Here is a 16,587-nt window from a genome sequence, read left to right as displayed (position 1 = left end):
TTGGGAGATAGAGTTGGGAGGGTTTGGAGAGAGGTGTTTAGGACATTGGAGAAAGAGCAGTGGGTACAAGAAGAGTCATAGTCACCTACTCCTGGTCTCTCTTAAGGCCACTGATGGCACCAGGGAGAGCAGGCAGCCACTGTGACTGGTGACATGCCAGGACCTTCTTTCCTACATGCAGGGATGGGCCTCAGCAGACGTCTCCACAGCTAGGAGTCTTCACCCGGAGCTTGGCCAAGAAAACAGTGCACAGTTCAACCAACCAGGTCCTGCTCAAGTTCCACCATGATGCAGCCTTGGGTGGGATCTTTGCCATCGCCTTCTCTGGTCAGTACGAATCTTGTCCTGGTGGAAAGGGCAGGCTCTCAAGACTGGACTTGACTCCTGACTCCACCATTTGCTAGCTGTGTGACTTTGAGTGAGTGTTATGGTCTCTCTAAGTCTCAGAGTCCCCAGAGTCATGAGAGGGGAGCGGACTAGCCTGTGTGTGAGCTCCCAGCACAGGAGTCCGTCAGCTGACCTGTCCATTCACCTGTGCCCAGCTTCTCCCTTAGCACCTTCTAGAGGGTAGTCCCCCTCCATAGGGATCTGAAGCTTCTGCTAACTCTCAAGGGATGCTGTGATTTCATGCACCGAGACAGCGATTTCAAGTAGGATGAGCATGAACAGTTCAGGTGGGTTTGCCCTTGCTGGAGGCTCATTCTCTTCTAGGAATCCAAAGTTAGTTCTGAACCTGGATATTTTTCATGTTGTTATAGCAGATGCTGCTTTAGAAAAAAGAATCATAGAAAGTTCTCCATGGGCTTGAGCCGCTCTATGGAATAATGTCCTTGTCCACAATTTACAGAGCATTACTATATTTGAATTGGAAATCAGGAAAAGTGGATTTCATTCCTGGCTCCACTGGGTGGAGGGGGTGTATGTGACTGTGTGACCCTTCTACAGGAGAGATGTTTCTTCACTTATGCCATGCATGCTTTGGACCTTTTGGCCTCTAAGTTTATAGAGACATTTAAGGCAGATATTATCATTTCCATTTTCCAAAGGAAGAAATGAGAGCAAAGGAAGTTTCCAGAACATGCCCAGAATGTGCAGATAGAACTGGCAACAACACCCAGGTCTTTCTATTCTACAGTATCAGCTCTGGTGTGGCTGTTGGGTGTGAGTGCATTTATAGAAACTTGAACATATTCAGCCCTTAACCCATGGAAGAGGCAGCTGTATAAAACCAGAGATGAACAGAAACAAAAACGTAAAGATGACGGGTAGCTCCAGCCACCACCCTAGGAGCTGTGGCCCAGAATATGTGACCCAGAGACAAGACTCTGCCCTCTGGGTTGGTCTCAGTACCCACACCCCTCCTGTTGAACACACCTCTTCCCCCAAAAATGGGACTCACACTTTCAGGTGATTTCATTTCAACTCTGCTCCCTAGAGAAAGTGTGGACTCCAGAGTCACAGGCTTACAGGCTTGGGTTCAAATGCTGGCCTTGCCACATATAGGCTATGAGGCCTTGGGTCTCTCAGTTTACCTTTCAAGGCCTCAGTTTCATTAGCCTCCAAATGAGAATGATATCAGCACTAACCACACAGGGTTATGTTATGTAATGCATAGAAATCCTTAGCTTCAGGCTCAGAGTACAAAAGTACTCAACAAATGGCAATGTCCAATTTCTGTCTCCATGACTAGATACCTGAAGTAAACTATTTATTTAAATGAGCAAAAGTTTATTTTCACTCACGGTTTCAGGGGTTCCAGTATGGCTGCTTGGTCCCCTTGCTTTGGTCCTGTGATGAGGCAGGGAGTGTGCAGAGGAGCAAGGATGCTCACCTCACAGCAGCTGGGAAGCAGCGGGGGGCGGGGGGGGAGAAGAGGACTGGGGCCCCAGTATCCCCACTAAGGGAAAGCCCTTCATGACCTCACTTCCCTCCACTAGGTTCCACCACTCCCCAGTAATGTCACAGGCTGGTGACCAAGCCTTCAGCACACGGCCTGTGGGAGACATTTCAGATCAAAATTGTAGCATCGGTAGCCATAAGAGTCACCTTCGTCATGGTTATTATTATGACATTACAGAGGGCAGGGAGGCGTTGCCTTGGTGCTAGGCAAGGGCACTACAACATACATGTTATTTCCATTATATAAATGGAAACATTCTATAAATGTCTGTTAGATCTGTTGCTACAACAAAATGCCTCAGATTGGCTAATGCATAAAGAAAAGAGGTTTATTTATCTCACAGTTTTGGAGGCTGAAAGTCCAAGATCAGGCAGCCCCATAGGTTCAGCTTCTGGTGAGGGCCTTGTAGTAGATGGCATCACAAGGGTGGGAATGTGTGCGGAAGAGATCACATGGAAAAACAGGAAGCCAGAGAGATCAAGGAGCCAGGCTCACTGTTTTTGTAACCCACTCTCACAAAGACTAACCAGGATGCCGAAGGAACTACATCCAAGGCAGGACCTCCAATGACACAATTATCTCCCACTAGTTCCTAATTCTTCAAGGTGCCACTACCTCTCAAAATCACCACACTGGTGACCAAGTTTCTTGCATACCTTTGGAAGGCAAACCACAGCAAATATTCTTCTGTGGCTTGATTTTTTTTCACTTAAAAAAAATCAAGTTTATGAAATTCATGCGATGTGTATGCTTGCTCTTAGCTCATTTTCAATGCCATATAGTATTCCATCACACAAAAATGCAATTGTTCATCTAATTTATTGTTTGTTTTTTTTTAAAAGAGAGAGAGAGAGAGAGAGAGAGAATTTTTTAGTATTTATTTTTTAGTTTTCGGCGGACACAACATCTTTGTATGTGGTGCTGAGGATCAAACTCGGGCTGCACACATGCCAGGCGAACGCGCTACCACTTGAGCCACATCCCCAGCCCCTCATCTAATTTATTGTTAATGAACATTTAGGTTCTTTTATTTCAAGCAATATGAACATTGTTGTCCATTCCTTCTTATGAAGGTTGCACACATTCATCAGAGTTTCTCTAGAGAACAAGCCTTACCAGTGTCATAACATTGTAAGCATGCACATGTGTGCAGTTTCACTAGGTGACGAGATGTCATATAGAGTGGTCATAACAATTTATTCCTAGCAAGTCAGGAACTGTTCCCATTTCTCTGCACCCTTGCAGACACTGAGTTTTATCAGACCTTTACATTTTTAGCAATCCGGTAGATTCATGAAATGACATTTCACTTTTACGTTAATGATGAGGTTGAGCATCCTTTCATGTCTTCATGGACTTTCTCATTCTGTAAAATGCCTGCTCCCATTGAGCTTCCTTCCTCTATAGAGAGATAGCAATCAAGTAAGTGGACAAATCAAATCTTTTCAATTTGCAATAAGGGCTATAAAAGAAATGCATAAGAGGCTAAGACAGCAAGTAGCAGAGCGGAACTCTACTCCATGTAGAGTAATTGTACAGACTAAGAGGAAGTGTTTGAGACAAGAACTAAAGGAAAAGAAAAAATTAGACCTGCAAAGAGTTGAGAGTGGGAGTCAGTCGGGTGGGACAGAGAAAGTCCACCTTCCTACAGGCTAACATCAGCCCTAAGTAACTTTCTTTTTCCATAATGATCAATAAGCAGAAAAAGAAAATACCTTCAAGAAACCTATGAAAAGATTCTATGATTGTTTTTAAAAGGAGAAAATAGGGTTTAAATTGCAGAGAAATTTTTCCTTGAAAAGATATATTGTTTAGGAAATAAAAGTAAATTTTAGAAAGTATCTACTTCTGCTTTTACATAGGAATCTAGATCCCATGGACTCTAAATAAAAGGTAGGATGTTGAGACAACAGGCAGAGATGAGAAGAGAGTTCTGGCTGAGGGGTCAATATAAGAGGAACTAAGTCCTTTCCCTTCCTGAACAATTTAGTCCTAAGGCCCCTGCATGGAATGAGGCAAAATAGATGTCCACTCCTGTCAAGGAATGGGAACCTTTGTGACCCAGGCCACAGGAGGGAGAAGGAAGTCCACCCCGCGGGGCTACCTGGCATGGGAAGTTAAAGCCCATGAGAGACAAGCTGGCATCTGTACAAGGAGAGAGCTGGCCTGGGGTGTCAGAGCTCAGAGCAAGATGAGCAGCATCCATGTAGGGTTTTAGAGACAAAGCAGACCAGCAAGGGGAGTCAGAGCCCAAGTGGGTGAGGGGCAGACTGACAGTAAAATGAGACCTTGATTCCAGTTAATATGTTAAGGATAATAGAAGGCAGGCTTCTCACTATCAGAAAAGAGACTTAGAAACACAGGAAGAGCAAAACTTAAGATAAAGGTATATCCTATCTTTGAATTGGAGATATCAGTGTGAATTTACAGTGTTCAGTACTCAGAGGGGTGTGTGGGTGTGTGAGTGGGTGTGTGCGTGTGCACGCGCACACACACACATTTGTGCCTACACATGCTCCTTAGCTCTTTCCACTGAGAGGGCTTCAGAGCTCTGTCTCCCCAATAAAAATGAACACATCAAGCACCAGATCCTGGTTTCTAAATAGCACTTTTCAGTAAGATGGACCAGGGCTCCTTGAAGACATGGATCATCCCAAGGCTGAGGCAGAGAAATACAAAATGAGCCAGAAGCATCTGATGGCAGAAAATAAGGAAATGCCCAAATAAAGATGGAGACATGTCAAAAGAACATAGACATTGGCTTGAAGGAACTCCTGCTGACCACACCAGGGATAATGTGAACATCAAAGGCATTGGTAATGGTAACAAATGACCACCTGTTGAATAACACGACACTACATCTAGCCACACAGACATCAGTGAATGCATTCCAAGTTTTATGAGAATGGATTATTTGCACGGTTTCAAGCTTCTTCCTTTAAAATAACTACAATCTGTGTTAGAATCGCTTTTGGGTAGAGAAGCCTAGAAGTGCCACTGTGATCACGCAATCCTGGTTGGCATCATCAGTGATGGGACAAGACATCAGACCCTGGTTGAGAAAATGCAATTGAGAAGAACCTGCCGTGACTCCCATGATGGTCCAGTCAAAGATGCACAGTACGAGTCTAATCAAGAGGAAGCATCAGACAAACCTAAACTAGGAGCATGCTATAAATTCACTGTGAATATTCAGCAAACTTGGAAAAGCATGAAGGTCAAGGGAAGACTTCAGAACTGAACTGGACTAAAGGAAACCAAAGAGACATGACATCTAGCACAGCACGACTCTGAGCTGGATCCTTCCGCTATTTGAGACTTTACTGGGGCCAGCAGAGAGACTTGCATGAGATGGAAGAATTTGAGGGCAGTAATGTATCATATTCATTTCCAGATTTTGATTGTTATTTTGTGTTTGTGTGGGAGAATGCGCTTGTTTGTAGGAAATACACACTAAAAAATTCTATCCAGGGTTATGAGGCATCGTGATAGTTGCTTTCATTCAAACATTTCATGGAATGAAAGGTTTTTGTAGTATGGTTCCAACTTTTCCTATACCTTTGTGACCATTTCAGATTAAAATTTGTTAATTGACAGGGGAGCTAGATAACAAGAAATAAGATTGAAAAGAAATGCAATAGCACATTTTAAATCAGCACAGGAATTAGCTAGGAGAACCTACATTGTAGAAAAACATTTCAGAGAAGTGGAGAACAAACTCAAAAATGTCTATACGAGGAGAGAAGAGGACAGAGACTTGAACTTGATTGGGAAAAGATGGTGAACCAGGAGAGCCAGTGAACAAAGATCCTGCATAAGGATGGAAAAAAATATATAAAGGAAAGAGCCAAATGAATGGAATAGAAATATATAAATAAATAAACTTTCCTGAGATGAAGGAAGATCTGTATAGGTAGAGTGAACAGGTGGACCTTATAGCAGAAGAAATCAAAAATAGCCAGGCAATATTTTCAAATTCTAAGGATGGAGAGGAGGAGAAATCTACTAGAATCCAGGCTGAGAAAGTTACCATAAGGGAACCAAATCCAGGCAATTCTCAGACCAATATTTGGCATTGGGTTGCAGAAAATAAAAGACACTGCTTCTGTAGATGTGTAAGGCGGGGAAACATTGGGGCTCCATGTGTGAAGGGAGGAAGCAGTCACCTGTTGGGATATGGGAGCTTAATGAAAGTACTACCCTAGTCTCAATCTGAACAGTCACTCAAGGACATACTCACCCAAGGGGGGATGAGCCAAGAACTCAAAACAAAGAACACACATTAGCCGGATATGGTGGTGCTCATCTGTAATCCCTGAGGCAGGAGGATTACGAGTTCAAAGCCAGCCTCAGCAAAAGTGAGGTGCTAAGCAACTCAGTGAGACCCTGTCTCTAAATAAAATACAAAATAGGGCTGGGAATGTGGCTCAGTGGCCAGTCCAGCATACCCATCAGCCTGAGGAAGGGCAAGCAGAGCAGAAAGAGACACAAGAAAGAATTCGGTATACACTGGCCTCAATGGCCACTGCGGAGCGGACAGCTGCTCACATAAAGCAAGGACCCCACCTGCCTTCCAGTGACCATGTTAACAGTACTAGGATCTGACTAGCCCAAATCAGTGCCTCACCACCAAGGAGGAGGAGAAGGGTGGGCATAAAACGAAACAAAGGAGTCAGCCTTGCCTGTCCCCCACCATTGATGTAATAGTGTGTATTGGGGGGTTGGGGATGGAGGTGTCTATGAAAGACTGATGGTCATGCACCAAAATGCCAAGAGTTTTATACCTAGATGGGGGGACTGGGGGAATTTTTGCTTTGTTTCTTTTTGGCCTTTCATAAACTTCCTGCATGGAACAGAAATTTGTAATTTAAATAATAATAATAATTTTTTAAATGCAATGGGAAATCACTCCCAATCCAAATAATAACCACGGACTGTAAACATACCCAGGCTGTGTTTAAGTGGAGATTATTTTTTAGTGATTTTTTTTCTGGAAAAGTTAAGCATACCATAGAAGTTTTAAAGGTAAGTATGAGGCTAAGAATTGAAGAAAATTTTAAGAGAAAAACTATTAAGGAAAATGATAGTTATCTAAATTTTTTTTAAAAATGATACTTCTATAATAAAAAGAGTGCCATAAATAAAATTTAGCAAATGACAAGCTGTAAAAATAGAGTTAAGAGGCTAAGGTCAATCTTGAATATCCAGAGTTCTTCAAATTTGTAAGAAAAAAGGAGCAAAAGACATAAATAGAATGATATTGGCCAAATTACATTGTTACTTTGTACATTATGTACATGCACAAATATGTAATCCCATCAGTATGTATGACTGTAAGGCACCATTTAAAAAATGTGAGAAAGCCAGGCACAGTGGTGCACACCTATAATCCCAGTGACTCCAGAGGCTGGGGCAGAAGGATTGCAACTTCAAAGCCAGCCTCAGCAACTTAGCAAGGCCCTCAGTAACTTAGGGAGACCCTGTCTCAAAATAAAACATAATAGAGGTTGAGGTTGTTGCTCAGTGGTTAAGCCCCTCTGGGTTCAATCCCTGGTGCAAAAAAAGAAAAAAGCAGGGGGTGGGAGTGGATATGAATAGACAGTTTAAAAGAAAAAAATGCAAATAGCCTATTAGTGTATGAAAAATGTTTAACCTGTTAGTTATCAGATGCCAATTAAAAGAAAATAACTGCTGGTTTTTTGTCACATTGGCAAAGATTGAAATGAATGACTGTCTCCCCCGGTGGGCTCTGAGTCCTGGGTGGGTAGGGACTATTGCTTGTTATCCTTGTATTCTTGGCACAGGACCTGACCCAAGGTGAGCCCTCGATAGGTCACCACACAGTGAATTGGACAAAAGAAAAACGGCAGCCCTCGGTGTTGGACAGACTGTCATCTCTTGATATGTCAGTTGGAACAATTTTCCTGCAGAGTTAACTGGAAGCACTCCTCAAGAGCAGACGCGGTCCTCCTGGTTTCTGTTAAATCAAGATTATACAGGCTCAGCTACCTCAAGAGCGCCTCTTGAGCTTTAATGCCTGCACTCCATAAAGCTCACGTATCTCTCAGTGTGACACTCTTCAGCCAACACAACTGTATAAAAATTTAAAGTGAGGTCCCCCAAACATAATAGGACATTTTAAATAAAACCACACATAGGGAACGTCCCAAATTACTTCCCAGCTGCAGTTGGTAAAATGACAGCATGCCACGTGAGCATCTGGAAAGAAGCTCAGATTCCACAGTGGAGTGCAAGTGAGAAGTGTCACAGGAGCGGTTCGTCGCCATGGTTCTCTACCACCGCACACCCGTCCCGAACACATCCCCACTGTGGCTTTCATGTTCTAGCCCTTGTTTCTGCTCCGAGTTTTACATCATGAAACTCCTAAAGTCTTAAAGCTCAGCAATTTTGCAGGATGCACTGAATGTTTATGGTTCAGGACACAAAGTATGTGTGAGGCAGTGCACCAAGCCCTTTATTTAGTACATCCATTTAATAGTTGGGTGCCCAGGAAGTGATGTTTTAAGTGTTTGGCTTCTAACATAATGGCTGTTGGATTTTATAGTGTTTTTCTTTCTTTTTGGATTTTGATGTACAATGCATTATGTTTTTCCATGTAAAATATCGGAAAAAGGAATCCTAGTTAACATTTGATTCCTGGGAATACATTCTTGGCATTCAACAGGAGATGCTGCACTTTTAAAAGGCCATGCATTTTAATCAGTCCTAGTTTCTTAAAAAAATCATTTTTTTAAAAAAATTCTTGTATGCAGGATTTCATCACAGTTTTTTAAAATTGCAAAACTTTGGAAACCTAAGTGGTTGACATTAGAAATCTGTGCTACAAATTCTAGTAAATCCATATGATTAAATCCTGTGATGTCATTTCCATCATATTTTTGAAGAAATTTCATTATATGGGAAAATTCTTATAATGCAATGGTACTTGGCAAAGATGAGCACAAAGTATATAACGTATGCAAATGTGGTAAGAGAAAAATAGCTATAGATGCAGAGAACAAATACTCCAAGTTCTTAGGGTTAAAGGTAACTGATACCTCAGAGAAGAAAATGCATGGGTTTAATTTTCTTCCTACTGTTTTCATAGAAAAATCTCAGCTTTTTAAAAATTCACAATGTATTACATTTATATCATTTTTAAAACCCCTATTTTTAAAAAACATAGCAGGGGTGGAGGTAATTTTGGAAATAATAACAGCAGTGGCAGCTGACACTTAGATAGCACTTAACTATGTGCCAGGGGATGAAAGCCAAGTTGGGAGCCCACAGTGGCCTCTGCCTGGGAACGCCACCCTGCACCTTAATGCCATCCAGCCTCTGCCCCGAGGGGAAGACTCAGGATGTCCACTGAGGTCAGCCACGTTGGGCCAAAGTTCAGCCAGTGCTCACAGCAGCCACACTCAGGACGTAGAGTGGTGGAAAGAATATGGGACTTGGGAGCAGCCACATCTGGATTCCAACCCTGCTAATGCCACTTAATACCTTCATGACCTTGGGGAGGGAACTTCACCTTTCTGAATTTCACCTGCTCACAGGTAAAGCAGGAACACCTCCAGGGGATCAGCCACATGAGACTTAGGGGGCTCAGCACCCAGAAGCATCAACATAGAGAAGGTGCTCAGCAATACCCCCCTCCCTTAGTGCTGAGGACCATCGCTGGCTGCTGCTTTATTACTAGTTATGAAACATGGTTCCTGGTGTTTGCACCCAAAACATATCAAGAAAATAAAAAGCATGACAGAAGACAAGCAAAATGGTAGTTGGCTAAATATGCCCCGGGTACAGATAAATACTCATTAATAAATATCTACCGTGTGCATGAGCGAGGCCTGAGAAAGTGAGGAATTGAGCAGATGAACGACTGACTCTGTGCCCCGGTGACACTTTTGCCTGACTCAGATACTTTCCTCTTTTCAGCTTATCCACTCACCAAGTGCCCACCTCCCACCATCCTCCCCAATGCTGAAGTTGTCACTGAGAATGAAGAATTCAACATAGGTAGGTACCTCCTTCCAAATAGCAAGCCATGGCTGGAGGGAGGGGCAGGAAGCAGGGCTCAGCTCTTTCTCCTGTCTAGGGAGAGAAAAGCAAGAGCCCTGAGCAAGAGGGTTGACAGTCTGTCAACTGAGTTTGCATCCAAAATACCCTCCCTCTTCCTTTTTTCCATGCCAGAGAAGAGGAGCCAGGAAAGGGGTTTTCCTCTGTGATTCAAGTCAGCATTATTTTGAGAAATAAATCCATGTAAGACAGTGTGGATTTCTTAGAATATGAAGATATCCATGGTCTCCGGCCAGGCAGAGCTGTGAGAGGGAAGCAGGGGTTATCTGGGCCCTGGACTAGAGTTGAGCCAGTTGTTGAAGTCTGACAGCATGTGACCCCCCCATGGATTGCTTGCTTGCTTGGAAGTGGATTCAAGGTGCTAAGGGGTTCCCAACAGCCCTGTCCAACTGCTCCAGAGCATCCCCATGTTGGTCTCTCTTGGCAGGTGACATCGTTCGCTACAGGTGTCTTCCTGGCTTTACCTTAGTGGGGAATGAAATCCTGACCTGCAAACTTGGAACCTCCCTGCAGTTTGAGGGCCCGCCACCAATATGTGAAGGTAATTGCATCAAACCTCATCTATTGGGCCTGGAGTTCCTCCCAAACCAAACCCTGGCTTCACTCCTCTCTCGAGTCCCAATTCTTAGCTCAACTGTCCCTGCCTCGTAAGCTAGAGGCCATGTGGTAAATGCTGGTGAGTGAGCAAATGAGGAATGAGTCCCCACCCTGGTCTGAGGTCTGGGCTGTGAACTGGCCACAGTGGCCACATTTATTTCTGTCTTCCCTTTTCCTTGCCTGAGCATTCCCTGGAATTGCATCCTGAGCTTTGGAAGGAGAACATTCTGGGTCCTTAGGGAGAGCGGGGCTCACTCCCAAACCTTGCCCTACTGGAGTGTAAATGTGCTCAAGGTCCTGTGTGCTGACAGGGGACCCCGAGTCCACAGTTGTCCTCATCCAGTGTGGTGCCTTAACAGCAGGTGAATTCCCTCCTCCTCGACCCCAGACAACCCTCCCCCCCCCCGACCAGGCATCTGACCCAGAGCAAGGCACCCCCCGTCCTGTGTAGAAGGTTCTCTTCCCTGAAATAAGGATGACGACTGACCTCAGGCCCGGGGGCTGCTGTGAGGAGTGAAATGGGATCCTCATGTGGACCACTTCAGAAAAATGCCGGCATATCGTGATGGCTCCGTGTCACTGTTATCATTACAACGTGTCACTGCTATTATTACTACTGCTGCTTCCTGGGCTATTGCTACAACAAACACTTAGTAGCCTGCGGAGAAACAGGCCAGCCTCTCCTCCACTCCGTGGGAAGCAAGGCAGAAGGAACCTGCAGTGGGGGTTGTTAGTGAGAAGGAGAGGAGCCATGAACCACAGAATTGGGCTCCCAGGACATGGAGAAATTCACTGCCTCTTTATTTCAGTTGAGCCAACGCACCTGCATGCCAAACAGCTCAAACAGTCATGCTCAGTCCCGGGCTTTCCTGCGGGACTGTGTCATTCTTGCCCTTGTAGACTTTCTTTGAACAACAGCTTCATTGAGATATAATTCACACATGATGCAATTCACTCATTTCACGTGTCCAAGTCGATACTCTAGTTCATTCAGAATTTTTAGCCATCACAGTGAACAATCTTTATCACTCCAACAAGAAAGGCCACAAGCCCATTTGCAGGCACTATTTCCTTCTAACTCCTCAGTTCTAGACAAACACCAATCTGGTTTCTGTCTCCATGTATTTGCTTAGTCTAGCCATTTTATATTAAAAAATCACAATATCTGCTCTTTTGTGACTGGCTTCTTTCACTCAGTGTCATATTTTCAAGTTTCATTCCTACTATAGTGCGTATCACTATTATCTTTGTTGTTGCCAAATAATATTCCATTGAATGGATATACCACATTTTGTTTAGCCATTCATCAGTTGATGAACATTTCGGTTGACTCCACTTTTTGGCAATTGTGAATTATGCTGCTATGACATTCATAAATCTGCTTTTGTATGGAGAATATGTCTTAATTTCAATTAGATATATACCTAGAAGTGAAATTCTGGGCCTATGAAAACTCCCTGTCTAGCCATTTGAGGAGCTACCAGTCTGCTTTCCAAGGTGACTAAACCATTTTACATTCCCAACAACTGTGTTTGAGGCCTCCAACTTTTCCACACCCTTGCCAACACATATTATTATTTCTCTTTTAATTCTTTCCATTCCAGTGAATAGAAACTGTTATCTTATTGTGGTCTTCATTTGCATTTCCCCAAGGGCTAATGATTTTGAGCATCTTCTCATGTGCTTATTATATATCTTCTTTGGAGGAATGTTCATTCAGGTTCTTTACCATTTTCAAAATTAGGTTGTCTTTTTATTATTGAGTGGTCATAGTTTTGTGTATTCTTGATAGAAACCTCCCATATGTTATTTGAAAAAAAAAATTCATGGATTGTCTTCTCACTTTCTTTTTCCTTTTTCTTTTTCTCTTTGGGCACTAGAGATTGAGCCCAGAGGTGCTTTAGCATTGAGCCACATCCTCAGCCCTTTTATGTTTTATTTTAAGAAAGGGTCTTGCTAAGTTGCTGAGTACCTTGCTGAGTTCCTGAGACTGTCCTCAAACTTGCAATCCTCCTGCCTCAGCCTCCCAGACTTCTTGCTTTCTTGATGGCCTTCTTTGAAGCAAAATCATTTTAATTTGATGATGTCTGATTTATATATCTTTCTTGGGTTTGTTGTGCTTTGGGTATCATTTTTAAGGAATTCTTGCCTAGTCTATGCTTTCTTCTAAGAATTTATAGCTTAAGCCCTTGCATTTAGATCTTGGATCTATTTTTATTTAATTTTTGTATATGGCCAAGGTACGGGTCCAACTTCTGTTTTTTTGCATGTAGAGATCCATCTGTCCTAGTACCGTTTACTAAAAATGGGGGGAGTCCTTCAACTTTGTTCTTCCTTTTCAATATTATTTTGGTTTTTCTACGTCTTTTGAATGACTGTAAATTTTAGGATCAGATTGTCAACATCTGCAAAGAACCCAGATTTGATTTTTGGTAGGGATGGACTTGAATCTGCAGATCAGTCTGGGAAGCACTGCCATGTTAAAAACATGGTCTTCCCACCATGCATATGGGATGTCTCTTCTTTCCACAACTTCCTCTGCTCTTTGGCTTATTCCACTCACTACTGCATCTAACGCATTTTCTAATAAAGTCTCAGTTCTGTGACTAGGATCAAGCATTTTGTTATAGTCCCAGCAGCATGCCTCTGGCTATGGAAACACAAAAGAGTTGGTGAAGACTGTTAATCTAAGAACATCTCAGAGCAATTCCAACATTAAGAATAAAGTCATGGGGCTGGGGTGGTGGCTCAGTGGTAGAGCGCTTGCCTAGCATGTATGACACACTGGGTTCGATCCTCAGCACAATATAAATAAATAAATAAATAAATAAATAAATAAATAAATAAATATACTGTGCCCATCTACAACCCTGGGAAGCAGGACTGGTAGAGGCCAGAGTGGACCAGATCCCCTTAATTTAAATATCACCTCGCCTCGGTAGCCAGTGCAGGCCAGGTTAGTAAGGTCAGGAGCTTTGCAAAAGTCAGGTGGGTCTCCATCTAGAAGCCATTTACTTTCCTCTTCCTCTTACCAAATGAAAAAGAAACTCTCCCTGGAGAAGCTAGTGTCTGTCAATGCCACTTGGAAGGAATCCTGAATGAGTCATATGAAACTCATTTGGGACCACAGCAAACCCCTGCATGTGAGCCCATCCCCAGAGCTGCTCAGCAAGCCCCTCCTCTGTGAAGGCAGGGGATGAAGGAAATGGTGACATGGATAGAGAGCTACAGTCTCCTTCCCAGGGTTACTTCTTGGCCTTCCTTTCCCAGAAGCTCCCTTTTATCTGTCGCAGAATCCAGCACACTCAGGAAGCCTGGCTAACGGCACATCTACAGCAAAACACCAGTTCTTCCTGATACTTGTACCACTGTCAAGGGCACCAAAGAAATTGATTTAGTCCTTAGAACTTTGCTTTGGAGTCCCCAAACCAAGCAAATGGAACTTGATTCCATGGATCCCACGTAATTTGTTCCTTGCTGTTGTGACACTCCCTGTGCCCCAGGACAGAGCAGCTCCTCATACCTGGGGTGTGCAAGGCCCTTCTGAACCAGCATCTTCCCACCCCTTCATTGTGACATGAGAAAGCCCAATTCTCCTCTGACTCCTCCATTCTTAAGGTCCATACTGAATGTCTTACTTAGGGTGGCATTTTTTTCTTCAGATGTGTTAATACTGCCACTTAGCCAGTCCAAGTGTTGCTGAACCCTTTATGCTCTTGATGCAATCACACCATCATCATCATCATCATCATCATCATCATCATCTTTATCACCATCACCATCACTATTGTCACCACCATCACCATCACATCACCACCACCATCACCAACCACCACCATCACCAACCACCACCATCATCACCATCACCATCATCACATCACCACCACCATCACCACATCACCACCACCATCACCACCACATCACCATCACCATCACCATCACTATCACCATCATCTCTACTATCATCATCACCATCACTATCACCATCATCACTACTATCACCATCACCATCACCATCACCACCACCATCACCATCACCATCACCACCACCATCACCATCACCATCACCATCACATCACCATCACCATCTCTATGATTTGTTGAAGCACTATGTTGTGTACTGTACATATAGTGTCTCATAACAAATAATATTTTATATAATACAATGGTCCTGGGAGGTAAGTCATATCTCTTGAGTGGGAGATGGAGAAGCCATCACACAAAGCGGAAAGAATTTGTTGAAGACCACACAGGTTGCTAGGGCAGAGGTGAGCTATAAATCCAAATACATTTGGCCCAAACTTTCATGGACTTACCTGCACCCTATACTATCTTTGTATAAACTTAACCCTCCCTAGAGATCAACTCTTTTGAGTTTGGGGTTCCTTACTGCTGACTCTATGTTTGCACCATCCCTACCTACTCCAAAACCAGGTAGCAGTGCCCACATCTAAGCTAGGAAGTGATTCCCAGCAACTGGCAAGGCCCAAGTCCCAGCAATACTGTAGTGTTGACACAGTGTCCAAGGTCACCTGATGTCATGGAGCAGTATAATGCCAGGTGTGGGTCTTGTTTATGCTCAAGTACTGATTTTCCAATGGTTGACTTTTGCACCAGGAAAAAGCAAATGTGTTGGTCCCCGTTCCATCTTCACCCCATTTACCTGGTGTTTCTTTTTTTCCTCCAAGTGCACTGCCCAACAAACGAGCTTCTGACAGACTCCACAGGCGTGATCCTGAGCCAGAGCTACCCTGGAAGCTACCCCCAGTTCCAGACCTGCTCTTGGCTGGTGAGAGTGGAGCCCGAGTACAACATCTCCCTCACGGTGGAATACTTCCTCAGTGAGAAGCAGTATGATGAGTTTGAGATCTTCGACGGTGAGTCAGACCAATGCTGTGTACCTCTCTACTCAGAAGGCTTCAGGTCTCTGAGAGTCTGTGCTGCAGTTTTCCTGGCCCCATGTGCTATCTTGCTCTACACAGAAACCTAAGACTCTGGATCTAATGGGCTATGTGGCTGCTGGACCTGTTACAGAGCCCCTTCCTACTCTAGTCCCCACTCAAAGCAAGCACACTTGACTGTCAGCCAGTAAATTGGGTCATTCAATACCTTACACCCAGGTAAAGACCTTGCTGCTTCCAAAACACAAAGAAGTCTACACTGAGCTGCTTCTTTGGTCATGGGAGGGGAAAGGTGCAGTCATTTGTTCTTTAACCCAGAAGGAATAATATCTCAGCAAGCCCCAAACCACTGCACCCTCAAAATTTCACTGCAGACCTTTTAGGATTTATATCTTACTCTGTGGAGCATGAGCCTTGCAAAGGCATCTCCACTAATTGTCACTAATGCCTCATCAGATCCGATTAATATGATGCCCTCAATATAGTGAACCAATATGCTAAATTCTACAGGATGTCCAGATGGCCCCCAGTCCTTCATACTCTATTTTGACGAAATGCAGGAGAATTAATACTGCTGCCTGCTTCATGTGGATACAGGTTGATTCTGATCCTCCTTTCTGATGGGTATGGAAAAGAACGCATTGCCAGATCCATGTAACCAAGACTATGTTAATCTGCTCTGACTAAGATACAGCATCTGGCACAGCTGTTCCAACTAGGTTACTCCTTGGTTATGTTTAGACTGTGAGGTAGAACTGGGCCAGGTCTCCATTTATTACCAACTTCAATCTAAATAGTATAGTCATGATAGGCTCTGAATCTTCAGGAATTAGCCTCATTCACACCTTGTATCCAAAGACTTTAAGATATTAGACATTCTCATTTCTACAATATTCAGCTATTGGAGTATATAGTGGTAGGGCTTTGGGGGGAAGGAATAGAGAAATCACTATTATATACAATTGCCATATTTTGCAGGATCCTTTTTCATAGGGACCCAGCCTCTCCTTTAGCAGAAATGTTCTGGAATGGGAGATGCAACCTGGCCTGGTGGTCTGCAAACTGTACAAGTGATTGAGAATGTCCAATGTGGGCAGCTTTCCTTGCCCA

At 43.6% G+C, this 16,587-nt stretch overlaps 1 protein-coding gene across 1 annotated transcript in view; it reads left to right on the top strand.

Annotated features, from left to right (window-relative positions):
* Positions 1 to 16,587, top strand: part of Csmd2 (CUB and Sushi multiple domains 2) — a 540,652-nt gene that overhangs the window by 465,361 nt on the left and 58,704 nt on the right. Inside the window, exons 44-47 of the mRNA XM_026406835.2 lie at positions 182 to 327; positions 9,839 to 9,919; positions 10,407 to 10,520; positions 15,265 to 15,453. Of these exons, the coding sequence (XP_026262620.2) occupies positions 182 to 327; positions 9,839 to 9,919; positions 10,407 to 10,520; positions 15,265 to 15,453 (530 nt within the window). The remainder of the gene's footprint in view (positions 1 to 181; positions 328 to 9,838; positions 9,920 to 10,406; positions 10,521 to 15,264; positions 15,454 to 16,587) is intronic.

Source organism: Urocitellus parryii, chromosome 11, assembly GCF_045843805.1.
Source record: "Urocitellus parryii isolate mUroPar1 chromosome 11, mUroPar1.hap1, whole genome shotgun sequence".
Classification (NCBI taxonomy): Eukaryota; Metazoa; Chordata; class Mammalia; order Rodentia; family Sciuridae; genus Urocitellus; species Urocitellus parryii.
This window is presented reverse-complemented; position numbering and strand designations above follow the sequence as displayed.